Source organism: Agaricus bisporus (genome assembly GCF_000300575.1).
Source record: "Agaricus bisporus var. bisporus H97 unplaced genomic scaffold AGABI2scaffold_12, whole genome shotgun sequence".
In the NCBI taxonomy this organism is placed as follows: domain Eukaryota; kingdom Fungi; phylum Basidiomycota; class Agaricomycetes; order Agaricales; family Agaricaceae; genus Agaricus; species Agaricus bisporus.
In genome coordinates, this window is record NW_006267347.1 from 767,276 (window position 1) to 791,156 (window position 23,881).

The 23,881-nt window shown below is 46.1% G+C and overlaps 8 protein-coding genes across 8 annotated transcripts; 6 read left to right on the plus strand and 2 right to left on the minus strand.

Annotated features, from left to right (window-relative positions):
• Window positions 1-13: 13 nt before the first annotated feature.
• AGABI2DRAFT_195423 (hypothetical protein) lies at window positions 14-1,182 on the minus strand. Its single transcript, XM_006456139.1, has 6 exons — window positions 1,022-1,182; window positions 850-973; window positions 754-797; window positions 500-698; window positions 256-443; window positions 14-202 (listed from the first exon to the last, which is right to left on the minus strand). Exons 1-6 carry the CDS (start codon window positions 1,131-1,133, stop codon window positions 114-116), a joined length of 756 nt encoding a protein of 251 aa, XP_006456202.1. The 5' UTR covers window positions 1,134-1,182; the 3' UTR covers window positions 14-113.
• Window positions 1,183-1,408: 226 nt separating this feature from the next.
• On the plus strand, window positions 1,409-2,183 carry AGABI2DRAFT_43293 (hypothetical protein; the record flags this gene model as incomplete). The annotated part of the gene is made up of 3 exons (XM_006456140.1): window positions 1,409-1,887; window positions 1,937-1,975; window positions 2,027-2,183. Coding segments are annotated over 3 exons (675 nt in total), but the record flags the coding sequence as incomplete, so codon positions are not given.
• AGABI2DRAFT_180919 (hypothetical protein) lies at window positions 2,151-5,034 on the minus strand (the record flags this gene model as incomplete). Its single annotated transcript, XM_006456141.1, has 8 exons — window positions 4,904-5,034; window positions 3,570-4,681; window positions 3,485-3,508; window positions 3,415-3,419; window positions 3,343-3,356; window positions 2,558-3,290; window positions 2,302-2,501; window positions 2,151-2,203 (listed from the first exon to the last, which is right to left on the minus strand). Exons 1-8 carry the CDS (start codon window positions 4,953-4,955, stop codon window positions 2,151-2,153), a joined length of 2,193 nt encoding a protein of 730 aa, XP_006456204.1. The 5' UTR covers window positions 4,956-5,034.
• Window positions 5,035-5,627: 593 nt separating this feature from the next.
• Window positions 5,628-6,590, plus strand: AGABI2DRAFT_195424 (hypothetical protein). Its single transcript, XM_006456142.1, has one exon. It carries the CDS (start codon window positions 5,796-5,798, stop codon window positions 6,546-6,548), a length of 753 nt encoding a protein of 250 aa, XP_006456205.1. The 5' UTR covers window positions 5,628-5,795; the 3' UTR covers window positions 6,549-6,590.
• Window positions 6,591-8,283: 1,693 nt separating this feature from the next.
• On the plus strand, window positions 8,284-10,247 carry AGABI2DRAFT_228060 (hypothetical protein). The gene is made up of 9 exons (XM_006456143.1): window positions 8,284-8,487; window positions 8,544-8,676; window positions 8,731-8,919; window positions 8,970-9,234; window positions 9,286-9,409; window positions 9,468-9,481; window positions 9,530-9,719; window positions 9,773-9,854; window positions 9,907-10,247. Exons 1-9 carry the CDS (start codon window positions 8,289-8,291, stop codon window positions 10,181-10,183), a joined length of 1,473 nt encoding a protein of 490 aa, XP_006456206.1. The 5' UTR covers window positions 8,284-8,288; the 3' UTR covers window positions 10,184-10,247.
• Window positions 10,248-10,734: 487 nt separating this feature from the next.
• AGABI2DRAFT_122121 (hypothetical protein) lies at window positions 10,735-12,885 on the plus strand (the record flags this gene model as incomplete). The annotated part of the gene is made up of 4 exons (XM_006456144.1): window positions 10,735-10,959; window positions 11,017-11,111; window positions 11,195-12,408; window positions 12,467-12,885. The coding sequence occupies 4 exons, from the start codon at window positions 10,735-10,737 to the stop codon at window positions 12,883-12,885; spliced, it is 1,953 nt and encodes a 650-aa protein (XP_006456207.1).
• A 933-nt stretch (window positions 12,886-13,818) lies between these two features.
• Window positions 13,819-14,208, plus strand: AGABI2DRAFT_77709 (hypothetical protein; the record flags this gene model as incomplete). The annotated part of the gene is made up of 2 exons (XM_006456145.1): window positions 13,819-14,010; window positions 14,074-14,208. 2 exons carry the CDS (start codon window positions 13,819-13,821, stop codon window positions 14,206-14,208), a joined length of 327 nt encoding a protein of 108 aa, XP_006456208.1.
• A 1,302-nt stretch (window positions 14,209-15,510) lies between these two features.
• Window positions 15,511-23,168, plus strand: AGABI2DRAFT_211062 (hypothetical protein; the record flags this gene model as incomplete). The annotated part of the gene is made up of 30 exons (XM_006456146.1): window positions 15,511-15,702; window positions 15,765-15,986; window positions 16,040-16,696; window positions 16,755-16,986; window positions 17,034-17,192; window positions 17,247-17,644; window positions 17,698-17,785; window positions 17,839-17,947; window positions 17,998-18,329; window positions 18,383-18,557; window positions 18,618-19,194; window positions 19,266-19,501; window positions 19,559-19,690; window positions 19,743-19,906; window positions 19,957-20,079; window positions 20,136-20,295; window positions 20,345-20,401; window positions 20,456-20,711; window positions 20,767-20,839; window positions 20,891-20,954; window positions 21,002-21,220; window positions 21,271-21,357; window positions 21,411-21,537; window positions 21,587-21,710; window positions 21,761-21,820; window positions 21,868-22,008; window positions 22,054-22,214; window positions 22,272-22,661; window positions 22,712-23,040; window positions 23,102-23,168. 30 exons carry the CDS (start codon window positions 15,511-15,513, stop codon window positions 23,166-23,168), a joined length of 6,111 nt encoding a protein of 2,036 aa, XP_006456209.1.
• Between the last annotated feature and the right edge of the window lie 713 nt (window positions 23,169-23,881).

The window sequence follows — 23,881 nt, forward strand, 5'->3', positions numbered from 1 at the left end:
ATTAGATTACCGTTTTTTGCGCAGAATTAATCCTATTGGTTGAACTTGTTATCTAATCTTATCTCACATTTGCATTACAACAGATCTATTTCCATCGTATGCGGAAAAGACAATCATGCTAGCCTTGCATTGACGATGTTTGCGAATTCGGGCTTGAGGCAGGCACCTCCAACGAGGAAACCATCGACATCAGGCTGGGTGGCTGTTGTAATATAGTTTAGGCCTATGATCCGTGCAATATCGACGCATACGCACCAAGCTCCTTGCAGTTGTTGGCGGTGACACTACCACCATAGATGATCCTGACCTCATCGGCAACTGTCGCTGAAACACTCTTACGAATGACGGCGCGAATCTCGGCTTGAGTATCCTGTGCTTGAGTTGAGGTGGCGACCTTGCCTGTGCCGATGGCCCACACAGGTTCATAGGCGATGACGATGTTTCTGTAGGTAGTTTTAGTTTCTTGTCGGGTTATAAACTAATGGATTGAGACACGCACTTCCATTCTTCGTTTTTGATGGCGGCAATGACGGGCTTGAGTTGAGCTTCATTTACTGCACCGGTTTCTCCGGATTCACGTTGTTGAAGTGTCTCTCCGATGCAAAGGATCACTTTAAGACCTGAATCAAGGGCGGCACGAACTTTCTGAGCAACGAACTCGGAGGATTCGTGGAATATGGTGCGACGTTCAGAGTGGCCTGTCGGATACCTGAGTCTTCACTACGAATCACGTTTGAGAAAAGATCGATTTACCAAGAATGACCCAGGGAATGCCAGCATCGACCAATTGCTTCGGACTGCGGGGATGCCGTGTTATCTGGATTGCTTGAATATCGAAGGATCACATACCTTATCTCTCCGGTGAAAGCACCACTGTCCTTGGGATACAGATTCTGTGCAGATACAGCAACATCTGGTCTGACACTCGCTTTGACGGAAATAAGGTAGATGGCAGGAGGAGCGATTACGACCTCTGCAGACCATCAACGCACATTAGCTCATTCTTACGTGACTGACATACCGGTGGTGGGATCCAAAGTCGCCTTGTTGAGTCCACCAACCAAGGACGCTTCAGTCGCCCTGTCGATAGGATTCATTTTGAAGTTACCTCCAACGAAAAATTGGCGTGGCATGGTGGGTGTCGATGAGAGTAAGGGGTCGGATGTGGTCGGGGAGAGAAGATAAGGTTAGATAAGAACATGATCACTGGTTCGTCATGGATTACATCTAGACTTGGAGCATCCACGCACTACAACTACTCATTATACTCCGCTTCCTCTTACTTTCACATAGGAATCCCATACACACTGAGCTCGTAGAAAGAGTGACGTCACAAGGGTGACCCGGACGCGTCTTGAGCATGAACGCTGCTGTCCGCCTGGCGCGTGGACTCGCAACAGACGCAGCCAAGCCTCTCTACGGCACTGTTCCTCCTCACTCCAGCTATCTCTTCCTTCGCTCAAACGAACCCCCTTCCGCATTCCCCGTCAAGATTTTCACGCAACTTCAACGCGAATTGCTTCTACGAACGTTTAAACTCGGAATCATTGTAAACTGGGCTTGGACAGGTGAACCTCATGACTTACCGGAAGGAGAAACTTCTGCAACCATGTTTTCAACGAAGGGTGGGAGATTGGAGATCCCTCGCATAGCGTTGGAAAATATGGATGATGTGGGGGCGAGGGTGAAAGCTCATATTGAAAAAAAGACCGCTGAGCCTGGGACGGATGAGCAAATACATTTGTACATTTGTACACATGGTGCACGGGATTGCCGCTGTGGCGAACATGGAGGCGAGTTTGCTCGCGCTCTTAAAGAGGAGACTGAACGCCGGAGCCTGGGGCATCGGGTCAAAGTTCGTGAGGTTGGTCACGTAGGCGGTCATAGGTATGCTTGCTTTTATTACTCCTCGAATAGCTCGCTGAGTAGCTGACAGGTATGCTGCAAATTTACTTGTATATCCTCATGGCGAATGGTGGGTGCATCTTGTTGTTTCAATCGTCAATTCTGACTCCTAAATGCACAGGCTAGGCCAGCTCAGGTCTGAGGATGCTCCGCATGTCCTTGACGAGATATTAGCTCTACCAGTTCGGCCATGTACCTTAAAAGACCCGCCGGCGGCTCCTAGTCATTGGCGAGGGCGTACAGGACTAGGCAAAGACGAACAGATCGATCTTTTTGAAAGCCACTTTCACAAGACATCCTAGTACATACAAAAGTCATTTTATCACAACAACTTGTTAATATTCTCGAAAGTCACATTCCACCCATCAGGAAACCCTGGAGCTTTCTCCTCCTTACTGCCATCCCAACCTGCTGTCATCATTGCGATAGCGAGTAACAACGACCCCGATCCAGGGAAATAAGGTGTTGGAACCCTTGTACCCCCAATCGGCATTCCAACATCATCGAATTGAAAGAGTGGGTCGAGTAGCCAGTCAATAGCGCGATCTGGTTCTCCGTTGCGAGCCGCTGACATGGCGAGCATTGGAAAATCCCATCTACGACAAAGGTTTCAGAACATTTGGTTGTTAACCTTGTCGAATGTGTCACTTACCCCCAGAATTCCGTTCTGTTCCAATGCGTCCATACTTTTTCTGCCGTTGCTTTTGCCATTGCGAGGTCTAGCCCGTCCGTTGGTGGCAACCACCCATGCAAACCAACCAATGCCGGATGATCACTCGTGTATGCAGGATCGTCCCAGAAATTCTTTTCGATTCCTTCATATACCATGTACGTGCCGTCATCAACAGGTAACGGTGCCAAATTGTTTTTAACGTCGATCCAGGACTGAGGAACGTTCTTTCCTAGCGCATCCATCCATTTCTCGGCAATGCCCAATCCAAACTTCCAGTACGCAAGCTCGAATGCAGGATTTTGGGTTACATTGGGACTTGTATCTTCGCTGACCACGTACGCAGGTGGTCCGAGATCATAAACCTTCGTACTCTCATTAAACCATGCAAATGCTGCCATCCAATCTGCCGTCTCCCGCACCACATTTTCCCACTTTTCTAATATCTCTCTTGTTGGAAAACTCTGGTATTCGTATTCAGCGAAGATGAGAGGATGGGGTTGTTGCCAGAGAAGAAGGTTGTTGATTTGACCTGGGGAGGAGCGACCGGAGGGGTCGGTCATTTTGGGCCAGCGAGCGCCGGAGGGCCAACCTTGTTGGATTTGGGAACGGGAGATGGAAGTTGGTAGGAAGCGGTTGTAGATTGAGGTGGAAGGGAGGAGGAGGTCCCAGTTGTTCCAGAGAGCCCAGTGGGCGGAATGCCAAAAGTACATTTCTGTTAGGTAAATGTTTCGTTCAAATACTCGGTCACTGAATTTGTGGCTCACCCATATGAAATTTTCTTTGGAATTACATGATAGAGTCAATTTTCAATTCTCAGACACATGAATTTGACTTACCCATACTGCGAAGATGTATTTTCTTTGCATCAGCATATATGTTTATCAGGATTAGCGAAATAACACGAACCCATCCGTTGTTTACTAGACCTGACTACGCTCGAAAATAAATTCCGTCATCAGATTGTATCAAATATGCGTTTGGGAAGCTTTACCTCTTGCGGTGGTGTATCGCCTGCCTCATTTACTCTCATCAGGTACCTTGACAGAATAATCCTTCTTTGAAGTTCATTTGCCCTTGTGTCCGTCGAACCTGTTAATACATCCACAAATCCGCCATTTGACCAATAGTCTTCCCAGACCTTTTCTGATTCTTTGAATATATCTTTCGCTTGAGGAGTTTGTTCAGTGGTAGTGGTGGTGGTGGTGGATTTACTGAAAGTGACGGTGAGAGTCCATTGGGAGTCGTGGTTGGTGGTGTTTGTTATAATGTGTGGGAGGACGGTGTATTTGTGGTTGATGAGGTCGTTTCGTTGGATAGTATGTGCGTCGCCGTTTAAAGTCGTTACGAAAGTCGCAGAATCAAGAGTATGTTGGATAATATTACGAAATGGAGAAAGAGTGTGTAGTGTGGTAGTATGATTTGTTTGAAAGTTGTCGAAACTACCGACGAAAGGGGCATTGAATTTTGATGTTCCATCGCACCAAGGGAAATCCAAGAAAAGACCGAGTTGCCCTTGTTTGAGGAGATTGGATTTTAAGTGGATGGCTATTGTGTTTGATGATGATGATGAGGCGACTTTGATGGTTATAGAGGTGTTTTGGATGGAGAAAGTGCTTGTGATAGTACCACTCCATAAATCCAAAATTTGTCGAGGGTTTTTTAGATCTTCCTCCGTCACATTCATAACACCATTCTCATCATCCAAAAACACTAAACCTATCCTTCCAAGGTTTACACGATTGGGATTCGAAATCAACCATTGCTCTATCTCTTTATTGTTGCCATTGAAATCGTACTGAACGGGACGCCCGTGATTTAACCAACTGACACCTTTGTAAGCGGAGATATCGGATTGAGTTACGTTGGGTGGGAGACTATCGTTTTTCCAACCCCAAGAAGAGAGTGTGTTGAAGGGAAGGAAAGTTTGGAGACTGGTGATGTCGGTTCCGAAGGCAAAGTTGCCGTTGCCGATTTGGATAGGGGTTGTTGGATTGGAGGAGGTACGGATGGGGTTGTAGAGTGAGACGAGCCCTTGACGATCGATTTGGGAATTTGTATTTGAATTAGGGATACTACTAGTAGCGAGGGATTGGATGAACAAAGCTGATAAAAGATAAATGAGATTTGAGGATGGTAGCTTCATTGGAGAGCAATGTTGGTTGATTGGATGCGATAGGGGGTGGAATAGTTCATGGCGTAGAAAGTCAATGAGAAGCCTTTGTGGTGATAATGACGGCCCGGAGAGAGTGCCCGGCACGCTTGTAGTCGTCAGTGGATATCCACGTGGTATTCACCACTACCATTTGACCGTGACGATGAGCAGACCGTCGGATATCCATCTATCCGTCATTACCGAGAGGAAAATGGCCCGCTTCATTGTTTCCGACAATTAATCAGCTATTGAACGTACCTTTTATTGATTTGATGCTCGGGACCACAAATCCTCGGTCGTTCACTGTTGTCGACCAGCAATGGCAGCATTTAACCCACGATGGCGACGCATCTGGCAGCCGTCGGGTCACGGCTTCGGCGATGAAAGTCGCCAACTATGGAGACGGGGTCACTTTAATGCCGCCACCTCCGACCCTGTACAGTGTATACACCCGAGTGTGAACGAGGGTCGCAATTCTTGCGCAATTCCGTTTTTATTTGAATGGAGGGGTCATCATGGGGTTCATGTGTACATAATGATGAAATCGATGAAGGGTCGCCAAGAACGTATGAGAAGTAAAAGCCATTGGGGCATGCGCCACACGACAGGTGCAAAAATATGTAAATCGGATATTCAATGAACTCCAACTCTTAGGGTCTAAAGAATGTATTTCATTAGTTGTTTTATTCAGGTGGAGATGCTGGCGTATTGTGGCGCAGTGAATGGGACAGGAAAATCTCCCCTTCGATTTACCTTTAATACTTTGTAATTCATCTCGGAGCTTAAACATCATGAGGGAAGAAGAGAACATACTTACCAAAAATAGGAGATAACGATCAGAAGACCAAATCAGGACGTACCTGAACGCAGCCAATTACAGTTCTCTCTCTCGGGATGTCGTCTTCAAGGAAACTCACCTTTCACATCATCGATGTCTTCAGTACGACGAGATATCAAGGAAATCCACTTGCCATTGTTCATGTTCCTCTCACACAATCTAAAAACTTGACGCAAGAACAGAAACAAACCATCGCTCGCGAGTTCAATCTTTCCGAGACGGTGTTTATGCACGAGGGTTCCCTCGATCCGAATACCTCTGATGCTCCTGTGAAGATTGATATCTTTACAACTGAAGAAGAACTTCCGTTTGCTGGACATCCTACGGTAGGATCCAGTTGGTTTTTGCTGTCTGGGCCAGGACGAGTGGGTAAACAGAGGAAGGAGATCGTTTTGCAGACAAAAGCTGGCAATATGCCTGCCACCTTGCTGGATTCCGGGAGAGTTCGAGTGAAGGTTCATACAGATTACAAGGAACATCCCGCGATCGCCTTTCCTTGGATCAAATCCGCTCAGATCAATCTTCAAGGAGCGGATTACGCAAACGGTACCGACGGCGCTGAAGCAGTTGTATCTATAGTCAAGGGAGTCAGCTATGTGCTGCTTCGGCTCAATTCCGAGGATGCGTTGAAGCGGTTGCAGGGTACGTCAGGAAGAATAGAAGTACCGGGGCTGGGAGAATGGCAAGGGTTTGTGGGTCTATACGCTTTTTACGAGAAAGAAGATGGGAATGTCAGGACGAGAATGTTCGCAGGCAATTTGGAAGACCCGGCTACTGGATCTGCTGCTGCCACTCTTGGAGGATGGCTTGGAAGGCAGAAGGGGGCGGGAAAATGGACATTCGAGATTATACAAGGTGTTGAAATGGGGAGGAAATCCGAGATTGAGGTGTTCGTCGAGGTTGGGGAGGGTAGTGGAGTGGAGAGAGTTGAACTAAGTGGAAATGCAGTGGAAGTTGCTGAAGGATCTATTGCTTTCTGATCAGAAATGTTATCGAATAGAGTGGATGTTTGTGAAGGCCTGAATCCTGATGAGGGCTAATGCCAATTATTGGTGATAAGATGCATTTTCGCTTCGGTTGTTTCGCTAACATTGTTCCCTCCTCAAGCGCAAATCTTTTTTTGTCAAGCATAACTGATCGCATACATGTTCTTCATTTCAAAACATATGGAATCCCGTCTTTTCTACCCATGGACTCCGCGTCCCTTGTTTATATATATATATATATATAATTGTTCTTATTCTGAAAGCATTGACTGACCTTATTTTCCCCGATCATGGACCTGACTATCACCGCGTTTACTCATGGATCTGTCACCAAGAATTTACGACAGATTTCCGGATTGAGTTGACAGGCATATCAGCTGGCTCAGAATGTGGCTGAGTGGAATGGAGCCTAGAAGCCCATGCCTCTAGCTTGGCAGAATCTGTACGAAAGTGGATTGCATGCATTGTCAAGGGAGCGAAGCTACTAATACATGTGGGGTTAGCTCATGGTACATCATAAATTAACGTCAATAAATCAGGTCAAAAACAGCAAAACGCTGCATAGTTGGCTCATTTTTTGCAATGACCGGTCAGTTTTACTCAGGGCTTGGCGTTATTCAATCTTCTACTTACAGGCATACTTCATATCAATATCAGCGAATATTGATTTGAGCATGAAACTTTACGTTTGTTTTCACCAGCTTTACTTAATTGAGTATGCCTCAACCCACCACTGTCATCTTAGCAACCTGTTGCGAATGTTTTTTGTACCTCAACGGCTCAACCCGCGTCTTCTCTCACTGGTCAAGATAAATGTCGAGTGGATGTAGTAAACAGTAGTAAGAAATTCAATGTTGAATACTGGTTACATGTTTGGACATATACCGCAAACAGTCATCAAACTCGATGCGACGCGCTGAACCCCTGAGAGGTATGTAGTGTGTAGCATTTTCGGGATCCCCGGAACCAACCTCGAACTATCTACCCGTGTCAGTTTCTTATTCAAATTGCCCGCACGATTTTGAGACCGTGGGAACGAAATTTGGGTAGCATCTGAACAGGCCCTTTCCTGACGTTAGCATAGCACGCCCACATGCTGAACATTTCCTCTCTGCGTAATCGGGCAACAATATTGCAACATCTATACCACGCCCTTCCTGAACGTCTGCATGGATTGTACTCGCTGCTTCAATTGCCAAGTATGTAGTATGTATATACCGGAAGCGGTAATAAGGCACAGCATTGAGGGTCTCAAAGGAGTTACTAAACAGGGCAGCCTTCATTGTCATGGCGTCATTGATGTAGAATATCATTCACGGAAATCTGGAGAACATGGTCCGGTCATTCACCGGCCTAGACAAGAAGACTGACCGACCCTGGCTCTGAAAGATGGATTAATTATCTCGTTGGATTACTACAAGAAATTTTCGGCAAAGGGTAGACTGCGACGCAGGTAGAAGCAGTGAAATATTCGGGTAGGGTCTTTTCGCAGCCGGAGCTGTGGATATGCCATGAATGCTGAACCGAGATGTTGTCCGGTTTGAAATTTCGGTCTGGCGACCGAATACTGAATCTGTCTAGATCTGGCCTTTTTTGGGATCATCCGGGGATCAGGAAGATGCGAAGAGTGCGGAGTTCAAGTGCATCTGCCGCCAGGGTGACGATTCGGTAACGAGAATCCGAGAAGGCATGTAAAAAGCACGCTGGTGGCTTGACCCTACCGCTTTCACGTCAATGGGCCTCCCATACTTCACCTCTCTCACAGGCCTTGGTATTCTATATTTCCTCTATAGATATGCCAAAACCACAAACGTCAACCCTCGGCGGCTACCGCTTCCGCCTGGTCCAAAGAGATATCCTCTTATTGGAAGCATTCTCGACGTTCCTCCTTCGAGGCCATGGCTCGTGTACGACGAATGGTTTAAAACCTACGGTAACCGTCTTCTCCATGAGGGTCCCTTATGTTACGCTCTTACTTTCATACACCAGGTGATTTAGTGTATTTCAAACTCCTCGGGAAATCTTTCCTGCTTGTAGGATCTCTTGAGAGAGCAGTCGATATTTTCGAGAAGCGATCTACCAATTACTCCGACCGTCCCCACATGGTAATGCTCATGGACTTGTATGATGCTGTTTGCGTTTACGTATATCAACCGACTAACCAACATCTCTGCAGCATCGGGTGGGATTATAATTTTGCCCTCATACCATACGGCCCTTGGTGGCGACGGCATCGTCGAGCATTCCATGAATACTTTGGTTCAAAGAAACTGCCACAATATCTGCCCGTTCAAGTTAGGCATGTAAGAGGATTCTTACGGCGCTTACTTGCTTCCCCGGAAGATTTTCTATTACACACCCGACAGTGAGCCCCAGATTCGAGCACACCAAGAGCGAATAGCTGATTGTTCAAAGCCTTTTTGCCGCATTGATTACTGAAGTGGCTTACGGGATTGAGATACAGGATCACAATGATCCCTACGTTCGGCAAATCGAAGAAGTCATAAAAGGCGTAGGTGAAGCATCCGTACCGGGAAGATATCTGGTGGAGGTATTTCCTATAATGAAATATATACCAAGTTGGTTTCCGGGCGCAGGATGGAAACGAAAGGCAGCATATTACAGGCGGATTAATGATCGGGTATCTCGAGAGCCTTATGAAACTGTGAAGGAAGATCTGGTAAAGGCACTCCAACATTGTTATACCTTATTCTGATTATCTATTTTTCAGAAAAAAGGAACTGCTGCACCGAGTGTCGCGGCAGCGCTAATTGAAGCTTTACCTGAAGGCAATACGAAAGAAAGAGCTGAAGCGGAGACAGTCGCCATGAATGTTTCTGGAACTGCATTTCTTGGTGAGACACCCAGCCAATGGAGGTTTATTAACTAACGGTGAACTTAACTGAACTTCAGGTGCTGCTGATACTGTACATCATTGTTCTCCGGCTCGCGTCACTTGTCTAACTGGATTTTAGACCGTCGCAACGATTCAATCATTCATCTTGGCCATGTGCTTACATCCCGAAGTTCAAAAAAAGGCACACGAAGAACTCGATGGAGTTCTTCAAGGGAAGCGATTACCAGAGCTGGAGGATCAAAAATATATGCCATATATCACTGCCATAGCCAAGGAAGCCACACGATGGCATCCCGTGCTACCCACGGGTTCGTCATTCTTAATTCGAGCTGATGGCGCCTCAAATCTAACGGACATGAAGGAGTGCCGCACATGTCCACAGAAGATGATGAATATCATGGTTACTTCATTCCGAAAGGAACAATCGTTATAGGCAGTATTTGGTATGACTTTGGATGTCTCAAATCTGCCCTTTGAGCTTACGATGCCTCACAGGTCAATCCTTCATGATCCTGAAGCTTACGAAGATCCACTGCGTTTCATGCCGGAAAGATTTATGAAACATGGTAAGCTGGATCCAAATGTCCGCGATCCATCCGTCGCTGCCTTTGGATTCGGCCGAAGAATATGTCCTGGAATGAACATGAGTGATATTTCATTGTTCCTCACAGTTGCATCTATCCTTGCTGTATATGACATCCAAACCGAGTTGGATGAAGGCGGAAAGCCAGTTCAGATGAGTGGTGAATACACGGTTGGAAATTTCCAGTGAGCAATCTAGATCAACAACCTCCTCGCCTTCTCTCATGTTCTGGTAGATTTCCCCAACCTTTCAGAGCCTTATTTAAACCAAGGTCGGAATCGGCTGCGACTTTGATACGGAATTCTGGTCTAACAGATTAACGCTGAGGATCCTTTCACTACTTATTGGAATTGCCCCCGATTTTTTTGTAATATGGACTTCTTGTTGCCCGTTGTTTCGCTTATTTACTTGTCACCTAATAAATGTGTTTTCGTTCCCTGAGGCCTCATGGCGGAAGCTTCGGATACTTATTTTCATTCGATTTCGATTAGGAGGAGACGAAGAATGGTTCCTTGAGCATCAAATATCATTTGATATGAATTGTCTTGGCCGCAGAAAGGGATGAACTTGCACATCGACACCCATCGGCCGACGAAGCGCTTGAATTCAATATTAACGTCATGTGGTCGTGGGAATTATTCAATCGGTTGATTTGATTGCTCAAGTTAAACGTTTAAACCGCCGACTATCTCTTCCTGCCATGCTTCCCTAGATCTGTGTCGTCTCTTCTTCCAGGAACTATGCTATTACAGCGTCCAAAAGATCAGTCGTCGAATGTTATTATCACAATCAAATATGGTGGATTGAAAGCGACACAATTTTTCTCCAAATATACTGCTCAAGCGTACTATAAATTGCTGGAGGATTTGAGAACACTCGGGTTTCCTTTCCCCAAGAAATCCAACATCGTTTTCCTTTCTCATGGAACGTTGGAATTCTTCTGGCCCATGGCTTTACACGAAACGGTATGTTTGGCATATGTCTTGACAGGGGTGGGCTAAATCTGCATCGACGAGACCTAGAGCTACTTCGTGGCAAATCTTGTTTCGCGGGTTAATCTTCCCACACCCGGCCAGTTCAAAAATGAACAAATCGCGATGCGTAGGCATCTATCAATGTACAAGCCTCAAGCTGAGCTCTCGCGCAGTTGATGCCCCACCCTGCTAACCTTGCTGTTCCTCTGTTTCCTCCATGTCTCAGTTTCAGCCTCACTATTCGAGAGGATCAATATTATGATCCAAGTTCGCTGCCTCAAATTCCAGGTCCTCAAATTTCTCAAATTTCGCCAGCGCGTGCAGCCCCTGTTGCGAATAAACAACCTCCTCAAGCACCGCAAAATGCTGTGAGGTATCATCCGTATAGTCGCGTTCAGCCACCTGCGACCCCCCACAGCACTGAAGGTCACCAGGTGGACCAAGTCAAACCAGTGTCGGGGCCTGTGCGTGCCGCGGAAACGTTCTTGGACGAAGTTGGGACGGCTTTGGGGGTAATGGGACAACCCAAGTCTGAACCTGTAGAGCCTATGATCACACAAGTACGACCTATTGTCTTGAGCCTTCTCGTCAGAATTTTCATGCCCATTGTAGTCCGTTCAACAAGTATCACCTCCTTACTCGCAATCCCAGAATACAAGTCAAAGGGGTATCCAAGTGAAGCAGGTTGTTATTTTCTCCTGGGACCACCATTGCACCTAACCATGCATAATTTCCAGGAGCAGTCTCCCAAATCTGCCCAGCTTTCAGGGGCGTCGGCTTCGACGGAGGTGTCACACATCGCCGCTTCTTCGCCCGCTCAACCTTCTGGTACTGCCACTTTCAACTCTAAATCTCCCGTGAAGGACGACTCGCAGACTGTTCCGTCGATTCCAAATACTGTATCCCCGCAAGTCCGAAATACTGGTCCTGGTGTTGATACTAGCAGCGCCGCTTACCGAGCAAAATTAATGAGTTCACATCCCCGTCCGGCTTCTGCTGTTGGTAGGCCTATACAGAACATTCCCACTCAGAACTCCAGTATGGGCGTTGCAGTGGCGAATCGACCTCCTAGCGCTGTGGCCGCACCAGCGACCCTGGTACCCCAACATCCTCCGAAGTCTAACGCCATTACAACTCCCAAATTATCCGCTTCCGTTTCACACCATTCCTTCGATCCATCAGCTTCGCATGGTACAACACAGCAACGACCTGCCAGTCATGCTATCTCTTCACCCTCTCTCGCTCAGGCGACGCCGTTGCCAGATATACAGCAACTGCCTACGGATCAATTATTACAGACATTAAATACGTTCAGGGAAAAAGTAACTCCCGCAATTGAGAGACAGAAACATATAGTCGACGAGCTGAACAAGAGGAAAGTCGTGTCCGTTCCTCCCAAAATTTCCCTGGTTTTATCCGAAGACATCGAGAAGCAAAATGGTGAGTCAAGTTTGGGCACGCCTCCTTCATTTTCACTGATTGGTTTTCGTGATTCAAGCGAAATTGCGAGAAGTAGTAACGGTACTCCGTACGGAACGAGCAAAGCATGCGGAGTCGATGCTCGCGACGGAAAAGGTTCTGGATGAGGAACGTGTTCAACGGACCGAAGCGGAGAGTGCTCTTGAAACTGAACGTGCTAAACGGACCGAAGCGGACAGTGTACTTGAAACAGAACGTGCTAAACGGATCGAAGCGGAGAGTGTCCTGGAAATTGAACATGCTAAACGGGTCGAAGCAGAGAATGTTCTTGCGGCTGAGCGTACTAAGCGGATTGAAATGGAGAATGTCCTCAAAGACATTGAACGAGAACGTAAAAATCCGTTTATCGTTCCTGGTCTTCTGGAAGCATTCATCCAGATTTCGCAAGCAACGACTGCTGCTATCAACCACCAGGCTTTGACCAAGATGGATGTATAGCAAGAAAACGCGGATATAATCGAGATGTTCTATAATTCTTCCAAGGCGGATATAGTTGTACATGTCCAGCAAAGCTGATTTTTTTTGTATGTTTTAGGTGATTTTCGGTGGATCCGATATCCAAACCTGATTTGTTTAATATTTGCGGCAATGGGGTTTTGTACGTCATCGAGGATACGTGAGGGAGGCATTCTTCCTTGACGTATTCTTGGTGTGGTCGTGCCAAATGTCGCAAATCACCACACTATCTTCGCTGTAATACAATGCATCTGTGAAATTTATGTAATGATAAAATTCTTACGCTGGATGTTTCTGTTGGTCGTGAAAATCTCTGTTTATCCAGCCATAGGCAACTGTGGCAGGGATATCGATTTTGTGTTTGGTGTATGATTTTTATTCCGAGTATACGAGTAAGGCCTGGTGAGTCATTGGTACTGAAAGACGAGGCGAGTTTGGAGCCAATGTCGATGACTGCAGTTTTTACGCTGGGTCCCGACCACGGTTTTTGTTAGAGATGTGTGTTCGAGGCCGCCACGAAGTTCCCAGATGTCAATTTCCACCATGAGTGAATATGATTTCGGTTCGAGACAACGAGGCCCAAGAATAGGTCATCATCGATCATCACTTAGATAATTAATAACTAGTTACATAAGGCGTCGTTATCTGGAAATCGCCGAAGCATATATCACATATATCAGGTGTGCAAGGTCGATCAAGCCCAACTTATCATCTCTATTCACGAATCATGGCATTGGACGGCTGGCGAGGTACCTGGGTTCCCTTGTGAATCAGCAGTGCACGCTTGACTCCTTCTTATCTCAGCTCACCTCCCTGGACTTCTCGCCGACAGTAAGGGCAATAGGGTCGCAACGAAGGCTGCTATCCTTGTTGTCCAGGGCGAACATATTTGGGTCGTCTCGTCGGATGGTTATAATGTACGTGGAGTGCGAAATTGTTTCGAATTTGATTTGTGATGCGCGGAGTCAGCTCTCGACAGACGAACAGAAAGCGATTGTTGCCGGCTTATCGGATCCTAATCAGGTTCAAGCTTCGGGAATCCGTGCGGGTGGACAGAAGTTCTTAACAATTCGTGCAGATCCGGAAAGAATATACGGGAAGAAACAAGTATGTGGCGTATACTTTGATCTCTTGTCCACCAGCAACTGACATACGGTGTTTGGTTGACAGGCGGATGGCATCATTATAGTCAAGACGGCGCAAACGGTGATAGTAGTCGAATATGCTGCACCTGTTCAGGCACCAGAGGCTACGGCGCACGTAGAGAAATATGCACAAGATCATCTGATTTCGAAAGGCTATTGAGTCTCTGGGTATAATACATATAATCGCTCGTAACCCCACCTGTCAGGGTATACACTTGTCGTATACGCGCTTTTGGATCGATAGAATGAAGTTCACAGCTATTCAAAGAATGAATTACCATCTACTCAGCATTTGTGATGCGAAATGGCATCATACACTGGGATGTAGAAGTACAGCAATTCAACTTCTAACTCAGCAGGTTGTTGTCTAGTGGATGAAGCACAGCCAGATTGTAACATCAAATTGGAGACGCTTTGAAAGCTACTAGTCAAAGCTACCGTGGCATCGTTTTCAACACCTTCACATCGAAGGATCATCGGCTTAAGATTAAACCCTTGGTGTCTTGATGACTTGTCAAATTGTCAATGAGGCGATACACACTACATGCATCTCTTTGCGACTATCGCCTTCCCTTAATCTATCCCTCCGAGCGAAGTTACCTGTCTAAGTAGGAATCCAGGATCTACAGATCCGGACCCTAGTCTGGTATTCCCACGAAGAGACCCGTCATGATGTCGGGGTACGTGCAAGTATCGCCCGGTAAGGCTCAATAAGGCGAAAGTTTGTACTCGATAGGCTTTGCGACAAGCTCAAGATGGACTCCCAACCAGATTTTCGCGTACCAACGACACATGATACGGACGTATGAGCTATTTTATTTCATCCAAGATAACTCAAATCACTTCGACTTGCTTAACCTCTGAAGTTACTGGGTCTTCAGTTTGTCTTCAGTTGACCTTGTTCAACAAGGTATGGATTATGAAGGAGATGTATCGTCTTGGTTGGTTGGACCTGAAGAGGCACCCCAAGGTTAGGAGCTGGATAGATACGCAGCTGATTGGAAAGATGAGGAAGGCTTATTCTTTTGAGGCCAGTGTTTCCACCTTTGCTAAAGTGATGGTAACTTAAATCAATCTATTTTACAGTGGTTAAAGGTGGATTGATGATTATGTCGAGCACTTGACCAGCCCAAAGAGCTTGACCTTTCAAATGTCCGAGCCTTATGCATTCTGTTCCACTATGTCTGTGTTACGGCAGTTGCGAATCTTTTTTTACTTTCGGAGATATTAATGATTTGGTTCATTTGACCTCACCCGACTGAATATGACACAATACACATATGGTTCTTTGGGTAAAAGGCATTCCGACCAACGTGTTGTGTTTCTCTACATATGAGCATCGATGTAGTGGTGTCGAGTACTTAGTGGTAGGAATTGAATATTTGATGGGATGTTCGGACCGAGGTCACGATGGACATGTATCGCGTATCCCCTATGGTCATTCCTGCAGCAGGCGTGCTCCATGTTGCGCACACTTCTCACTCCCCTCCGCGCCCGTTTCGACGTTTCTCCTCGTCTGCCACCTCAAAACACCCTCAGCGTGCCCCAGGATGAGCCCACTCCAGAAGACTTTGCACGCGACGTGCTGGTCGAGTTGATGCGGAATTCAGTTGAAGAGCTCAAACAAGCCGAGGGACATGAAGATAAAATAAAGGTATGTCCTTGACCTTGCTGTTTATTTTGAACTTGCTCTGATGATCTCAAACTGGCTGTCAGATTGTGGCAGAAATACAGAGGATCATGAATCAGAATTCGTACACCAAGGACGTGTTTCGCGAATTGGATGGCTTCCTCGTCATCTACAATGTTTTGTCTACTCTAACCGACAGCTCCGAGGACGAAGACCGGGCAGCCAAGAGACTCGAGGGGGTCCGGTCAACCTTGGGACTTTTGTCGGATGCCACATTTGAACATGATAGGAATGCTACATTCTACAAGGTGTGTATTCTCATTCTAAACGAATTGAGCAACTGTTCAGGTCAGGATGTCAGCGAGTGATTGGTTATGAGCCCCTCAAGCACTCACTCGAAAATGTTTCATCCGACCCGGAAACCACTATTACAGTGTTAGGACTATTGCTCTCCTTCATACTTCACGAGCCGGCTCTGGAGCCTCTGTTCAGAGCATTGCAAGCTGCAAATATCGATGAAGTAGATGATGTGCTCGTGGAATATGGCCCCCATCTTCAAACTATCCACCATCCCGGAGCTCTACCTCTCCTTTGGTCCCTAATTCAGCGCGTCTGGACGTTTCCCTCTCTTCGCTTCGGTTTCTCCAAAATCCTCGGGCGTCTTGCAGCTGCTCGTCACCGTAATTTCGCTGTAATGAGCAATGCAGGCCTCGTCCTCCCTATTCTAGAGCATCTCCTATCTTCCAAGGGGAATGGGGAAGTCTCCGATAGCGAACGTCATACGTGGCAAAAACTCTTGCGTCGTTTGTTAGAGCTCGGCGCGGCTCCCCCTCAAGCTCGTCTGATCCTTCAGAGAGTGATTCGCGAAGATGACACTTTGGATGCGGAAATGTTGGATCTTGTCCGGTATGGAATGAGATCTCGCTGGGTGGACCACTTTTCGATGGAATCATCGTCCGCGCTCGTTATTACAGATGAAGATAGCAAGGGTTTACCTTCGACGGGTGTTACTTTCATGGTATGGCACTTTCTTTTTTGGTGATAATGCGACCCCTCATTTCTGACATTTCTTTCAGGTTTGGATATTTCTCTCGCAATTACCTTCGTTAAGTCCATTGACTCTGCTCGAAGTCTCGGCCGACAAAAAATCAATCATCAGTCTGCTTCTCCGCTCTGACGGGAAATTCGAGCTTCGTAGCAATGCAAGCCGGGAGGCTGTTATTTTCACAAAAGCAACAATACGCAAGTCCCGCTGGACACACCTTGCGCTTGTCCACTACCCCAGCCGATCTTCTAATCCCAGTCTTCGTACGTGCCGTTGTACCGTATCATTGTCGTGTACTCAATTGTTCCAGGTCTCTTTGTTGATGCTGTCATACAAGATGCCGTCAACATAGCTTACCCGAAACCAGACACTAAATGCGTTGGCTTGTCGTACAGGATTGGGAATGGAACAACGGGGCATTCGCCGAGTTGGTGCCTGTCGTCAGCTTACTTGATTGCTGCCCCCATTCGTGAGCCGCGTGTCTTTTACCGGTTTGTTATATGCGTTAATTAAGGATTCTTAGATGATGACATTGTCCGATTTATTCACCATATCGGGCCACGATACATTGGTAACTTCCAAGACTCGGATCTAAAAAGGTTCTTGACCTATGAAGCCTCGACGTCGGTCAATATGTTCCTCGCATCATTGAAATCGAAGAATGGTCTAAAGCTCGAAGAATCTCCCATCCTCAAGATCGTACGCAATGGCATAGGATTTAATAAATCCCAGATGGTGTTTTCGATCAACGCTGCTAGTGTCCCTCTTGCTGGTTTTATAGAAGAGGCACCTTCTTCTGGATTGTTAACGCGCTTCATGGTCAAGGGCGACGTGTATCTGGCCAAGGCTGCATGTTTTGACAATGCGCTCTGGACTATTGGAGGTGCTGCGGTCGTTTTAAGACTTGTACAGTTGGCAATGGTAGATCTTTCGCGTATGCTTATGAGTTCGAGTTATTGATGGCCACGTCATAGTCCCCTCATGAGCTTTCGCGTGCTTTGAGCATCTTGGTGGACGGTTTGAGGAATAGCTGGCAGAATTCAGAGGATATGGAAAGACTACGTGAGTTTTTTCTTTCGTAAGCTTCCAGGCATGTCTGAGAGGATTAACGTTAGGTGGCTATGAGATACTCGCGGACATATTGAGGAAGAAGAGCCATCACATCAATTTGACAAGTTATGAAATATTGTTTGAGTTTTTAGGGATCAATGCGCGTACTCCTGAGTGAGTGCTATGTTCTATTCCTGCCGATCTTAATTGAACGTTACCTGAAGGCAGTCAACTATTGTCAATCTTGGAGCATATGGTGCTATCGCCCTTGATTTCGAGTTATGGTCGCGGACTCGAGACGAAATTCAAGCTGTATACTTTGAGCATTTCTCCACCTTGTTCAAAACTAGTCGTTATAGAGCATACAACATAACCCAACGCTTCTCGAAACTACGACTGACTCGCAAATTAGTATTCGCGCTTCAGACCGACTGGTTTTCGGCAAATAATACCACTCGCCTTATCAACGCTTTGCGTATTGCTTGTCGAGCGGATTTTTCAAGAGATGGAACTATCAAACCTGTAGTGTCGTATTTGGCGGCCAACCTTCATGAAGGTGAGTTTGAATTCATTTATTGGTGGTTGATTAGTCTTTTTAAATGAATTCAGTGCAAGAACTCCTCCCCGTTAGTTCTCCCCGGTCGATATACTCTCGTGTTGACTTCAATAACGCTCGCGACAAATCCGAGAAAGTCTTTGCATTACTGGTCGACATGCTTTCCGATGAACAATATTATACAAAATTCATCGCGACACTTCCACTTACCCGCATATGTCTACTCCTGTTGGGAAATAGTCCTTCCTCCACAGTCTCTACCCAAATACTCAAACTTTTGGATATCAGTATCGGTTTCTCTGCTTCATTTATACGGAAATTCGAGCTGGTCAATGGGTGGAATGTTCTGAAAACAATTGTACCTGGGTCTTGGAATGCGGAAGTCAACGGCGCTGCTTTCAAACTCCTTATTGGACGAGCGACCGGACAGCAGAAAGGGCTTATTATCAAATGTCCGCAGATTGTTCCTACGATCCTTACCGCACTTCAATCTGGTTTGAGTGCTATTGCGTCAACTGTTCACATCTCGGACGAAGCAAGGACACCGTTGATCGAATCACCACTTTCGCCTTTACGCTCCGGACTCGGGTCCCAATGTTTTACCTTCCCACTTAATGAAGCTTCGACAGTCGAGGCTCTAGTCGAAGAATTACTCAATCTCCATTCGACATTGGCACAATTCCGCACCGTATTTCAATCTCAAATCACGACACAATTGTTTGTGGATGGATATAAGGCTTTTGTAAAGAGGTTATCGGTAGCGCCGGCGATTAATGCGAGGGCTTTGAGGATTTTGGAGAAATTGACGCATTTTGGTTTGGCGCTTGCTTTGGATAATTTGGTTGCTGGATCTCAAAAACGTGAAGTATGTGCTGTACAACTGTGTCGCAAACTTCATCTGACGTGGTCATGGATCACTGAAATGTACCTCTATAGATTATGGATACGATACCTATAGCAGAGGGCATACTGAGTCCTGATGTGGAAAGGACGACTATTGATCCTAGTCTTGTAGCGGATACTAGAACGGTTCGACAGCGTCTAGCTTCGGCGAGGTTCAGCTTACAAGTAAGAGAGAGGACTATCATCAAGATTGTTACCAGGATTGCAGAATGGCGGAAGACGGTTCAGATTTCGGAGAAAAAGAGGTTGAGGAAGGCTTTCCTTGATCTGTTAGTTGTCCTTTTCCTCTTTTACTGTGTCATCCGCTTATTTTTCATTTTTTTAAGACGTGAAACTCGACGCCAGGTTTCACAAATCAAGAATTGGACACAACTGCTTGCTTCGGAACGAGGGCTCTGGCCCACTCAAGGGAAGCAACTGTATAGATTGGATGAGACGGAAGGACCACATCGCATGCGGTTCGTATATATCCCCAGCGATCGAGCTTTGGCTAAACTCTTCAAACCGAAGGATTAAACTCGAACCAGATACAGATCAGATTCCAAGTTTTAGAGCCAATGTTGGGTCTAGTGGCACAAGGGATGTTCAAGCCCCGCAAGTTGAGGAACAGCAGACCGTGACTGAGGTACCACCTTGGGCTGAGTCATATGAGATTTCTTCAATGGAGATGGATGGTGAGTCGTGCTACTGTGCTTAACAGGCGTATATGCTGATGAATGATTAGAACCTGCCTTGGCAGAGGACGTAGTTGAGGATAAATTACGGCGCATCAGGCATGAACTTGAGCCTGGAGATGTAATAGACGGAGTGACTACCATTGCGCGTATTGCTGGTGTTGATTCTTTTCGTGAGGGCTTACTTTTACTCAATCCTTTCATTAAAGCGGCTCTGACACATATCTAGCTGGCCTATTAATTATTGGGAAAACTCATCTTTACATGCTCGATGGAGTTGTTGAAAGCAATGAAGGGGAGATCATTGACGCACATGATGCGCCCGAAAGTTTATTTTCTGCTCCTGGAGGCATTGTCGGACTTGGTATACCTCAGCGAGCGTTTCGATGGTAAACGTTCGACAAATATTCGAAAAGTACATAATTTATTCATGAATAGGGCGCATCAGCAAATAGCGGCTTGCAGTGAGAAAACCTTCTTATTACGCGACGTAGCGTAAGCCCTTTTTTCTTTTCAGAAACGTGAATGAACCTGATTAATTATTTCCAGCCTTGAGGTATACTTTAAGGATAGTCGCTCCTTTTTATTGGTCTTTCAGGATCGGAAAAGACGTTCAGCGATCAATCATCAATTATCGAATATCATTTCGAGGAATACCGTCCAACATTCATCTACCCCCGGGCTTCTTCGTACCCCTGGTCCGTTCAGTGGCTGGTTGCTCACAGATCAGGGTTCGAGGTTGTTATTCAAGCCAGATGACTTGGCGACTGCAACAAGGAAATGGCAAGTTAGAGAGATTAGCAATGTAAGTACCCGTTGCATATGGTAATGTTCTAGGCTAATGAGAATATTCTACTCAGTTCACATACCTTAGTGTTTTGAATCAAATATCTGGACGTACTCCGAGTGACGCAACCCAATATCCCGTCTTTCGTATGAAGTCTTTGTCTCCAACAGATTCTATGACCTAACGTGCATTAAAAGCTTGGGTGCTCTCAGATTATGCCTCCGAAACTTTGGATCTTGCTTCACCCGCATCCTATCGCGAGTCCGTTGATACTATCTGCCCGATTTACATAACTAAAGTGACTGTAGCCTTGGCAAGCCGATGGGTGCTTTAACACCTGCTCGTCGAGAAGCTGCGAAGATGCGCTACGAAAATCTAGAAAGTGTGAACGAGAGACCCTTCCACTATGGCACTCATTTCAGCTCCTCAATGATCGTTTGCCATTTTCTGATCCGCTTGGCACCTTTTACCAACATGTTCAAAACCTTGCAAGGTGGAGATTGGGATCTTCCAGATAGACTCTTTGCGTGCGTGTTATGAAGTCATGAAGCGATGATCAGCTAATACCTGCCTGTAGTGACGTCGGCCGAACATACGAGTCTGCGGCTCACGATGCCCGCGGAGATGTTCGAGAATTGATACCCGAGTTTTTCACTTGCCCAGAGTACATCTGCAAATTAAATCTGCTGGGGTATTGGCTCATGTATGGTTATCAAGGTTCCTCGAGAATACGGCCAATCTCAATTTTGGGATTCAACAACGGACTGGAGAGAGGATTCATGACGTTAAATTGCCTCCTTGGGCCAGAGACGATCCTTTATTATTCACCATCTGGCATCGACGGGTACGTTGACTCTGAAATTCATAGACTTTTTTGACCGATCATCTTTTAGGCTCTCGAAAGCGAGTATGTGAGCGAGAATCTGCCCGCTTGGATTGACTTGATCTGGGGATACAAGCAACAAGACTCGGAATCACTGAACGCATTTCATCCTCTATCGTACGAGGGAGCCATTAGTAAGAATAGGCCTTGATTATGCGGTTGATTTTTGTTGATCCGCGCCTAGACCTTGATGAGATTACTGATAAGGTGGAGAAGGAGGCGACTATTGGAATCATTCATAATTGTGTGTGCTTATCGTATCGAGCTTAACGAGCACTAACCCCAAATCAGTTGGCCAGACCCCGCGGAAGTTGTTTAACGCCCCTCATCCAGCCAGATTTAATCACGGTCTACCGACGTTACCTCTTGGCACCTTGCACGGCATTGAAGAAGACCCCCATCTCTTGGTTCAAGCATCTCGATGCACCAGAGGTAAGTTCCTATCGCCGAACCTTAAACATATATCTAATTTTTAAGATTTGGGACCGTTAACTCCTGTAAGGGAACTTGTTCTGGATCCTGTGGGCAATAAGGTTATACCTTGTCCCCAAGGTTCTCTGACCGTCCCTCTATATCCACATGAGCAAATTGAATGGTGTTCCGAGACCAAGGAACTTCGTGCTCTTGTTGATCATAAAGTCAGTCAGTTGCGATTCATCTCGAAAACCTTCTCAATGCATTCCCCGTATCTATAGGTTGTGCAAGTGCTAGAGAATTCGTCCTGTAACTGTGCAACACTTGTGGATTCTGATTGTCTGGTGACAGGCTGGGGGGATTATACGGTCAGAGTATGGAAGCTTATTCGCCGAAGCACTGGAGGCTCTTCCCTGAACTTGGCCTCGCCTGCTTTTGCCTCTGAAAAACTTTCTATTTCGTTGTCACACATTATGCGGATTCATACCGATGAAGTGGTGTGCGTCGCGGCTTCGCGGACTTGGTCTATTATCGTATCTGGCTCCAAAGATGGAAGTGCGGTGATCTGGGACCTCAACCGTGGAGCGTATGTGCAGTCGATATGGCATCATCAACGGAATAATAAGTCGGAGGTTGCACCCATCAATCTAGTAGCAATAAATGAAAGCACGGTATGTTGCGGCTTATATTGCTTTGGTTTGGTCTCACTATTTCACATCAGGGCTATATCGCAACTTGCTCTAATCTAACTCTACAACTACATACCATCAATGCTCGACCGATCGCTTCTCTTGATCTCACCACTTTGCCATCGTATTTCTCAAGTCACGTTGCCTCCATTACTTCGCTGGCGTTTCATGAAAGGGAATATTCGTATAAGGGAATCCTTGCCACAGGTGCTTCGAATGGTTCCATCACTCTTTGGACATGGGAACATATAAATAAGACTGAAAGTGAACGGGGATGGACATTCACTGAGGTCAGGAGGATGAAGGCTCTTCCGCTCCCAGGTGGTCGTCCGCCTTGTATCACGGCATTAAAGTTCTATGAGTGAGTCCTTATGTTTTCTTGAGCTAAATTGATATTCATTTATCTATAACCCCTTGATAAGAGAGCGGTTATATCATGGTGAAGAATCGGGAAAATGCTTCGCTTGGAACTTTCCAGATTCAGACTAGTGTTTCGGAGAAAGGCACGCAATTTAATGAACTGAAGTCGGCCTTAATATGTCTTACTATGATAATTTTCTTGGGTCTCCTGTCAAAAGCTTTGAATCCGGCCATCTGCACTTGCAACTTCATACGGGGTAGTACACGCCGGAGACGAAATTGGATTCAACATGAGAAAGCCCTTTTGAGACGAAATTAATACGGCAAATTCGTGCTGAACCCTATGCATAAATGAGGATACCTTAAAGGAGAAAGGCCACCGACCCCTGTGATGATGTTGAACACAAGTTGAAGTCAATTTAACATAATACATTACTGACTTGAGTCGAACTTGAATCAACCCCTGTCGTACCATTTTGATATAGCATATGGCTATCTTCAGTTTAACATGGATTCATCAAACTCGAGTTGGACCCACTGAATACGATCAGCGGTAGTGTATAAATATTTTAACTTGTGGCCCCTGAATTTAACCCCTATGCCGACGTCTGACCCCAAATGGCACAATATCTTCCGAAAACAGTAAGAGTAGATGATTCCTCTAGGGCCATCCTAGAATGCTGAACGTTACTGCCAGATCTTGGGTATTCACCATTGTACAACATATTGTTGTCCAAGAAACTGCTGATGTTGAAGGGACTCTATAACAGTATAGAGGCAAGAGATCCATGGAAGATTTTTGCATGACCCGGATCGCATTTTTTTCCTTCAAGTTTGGTGAT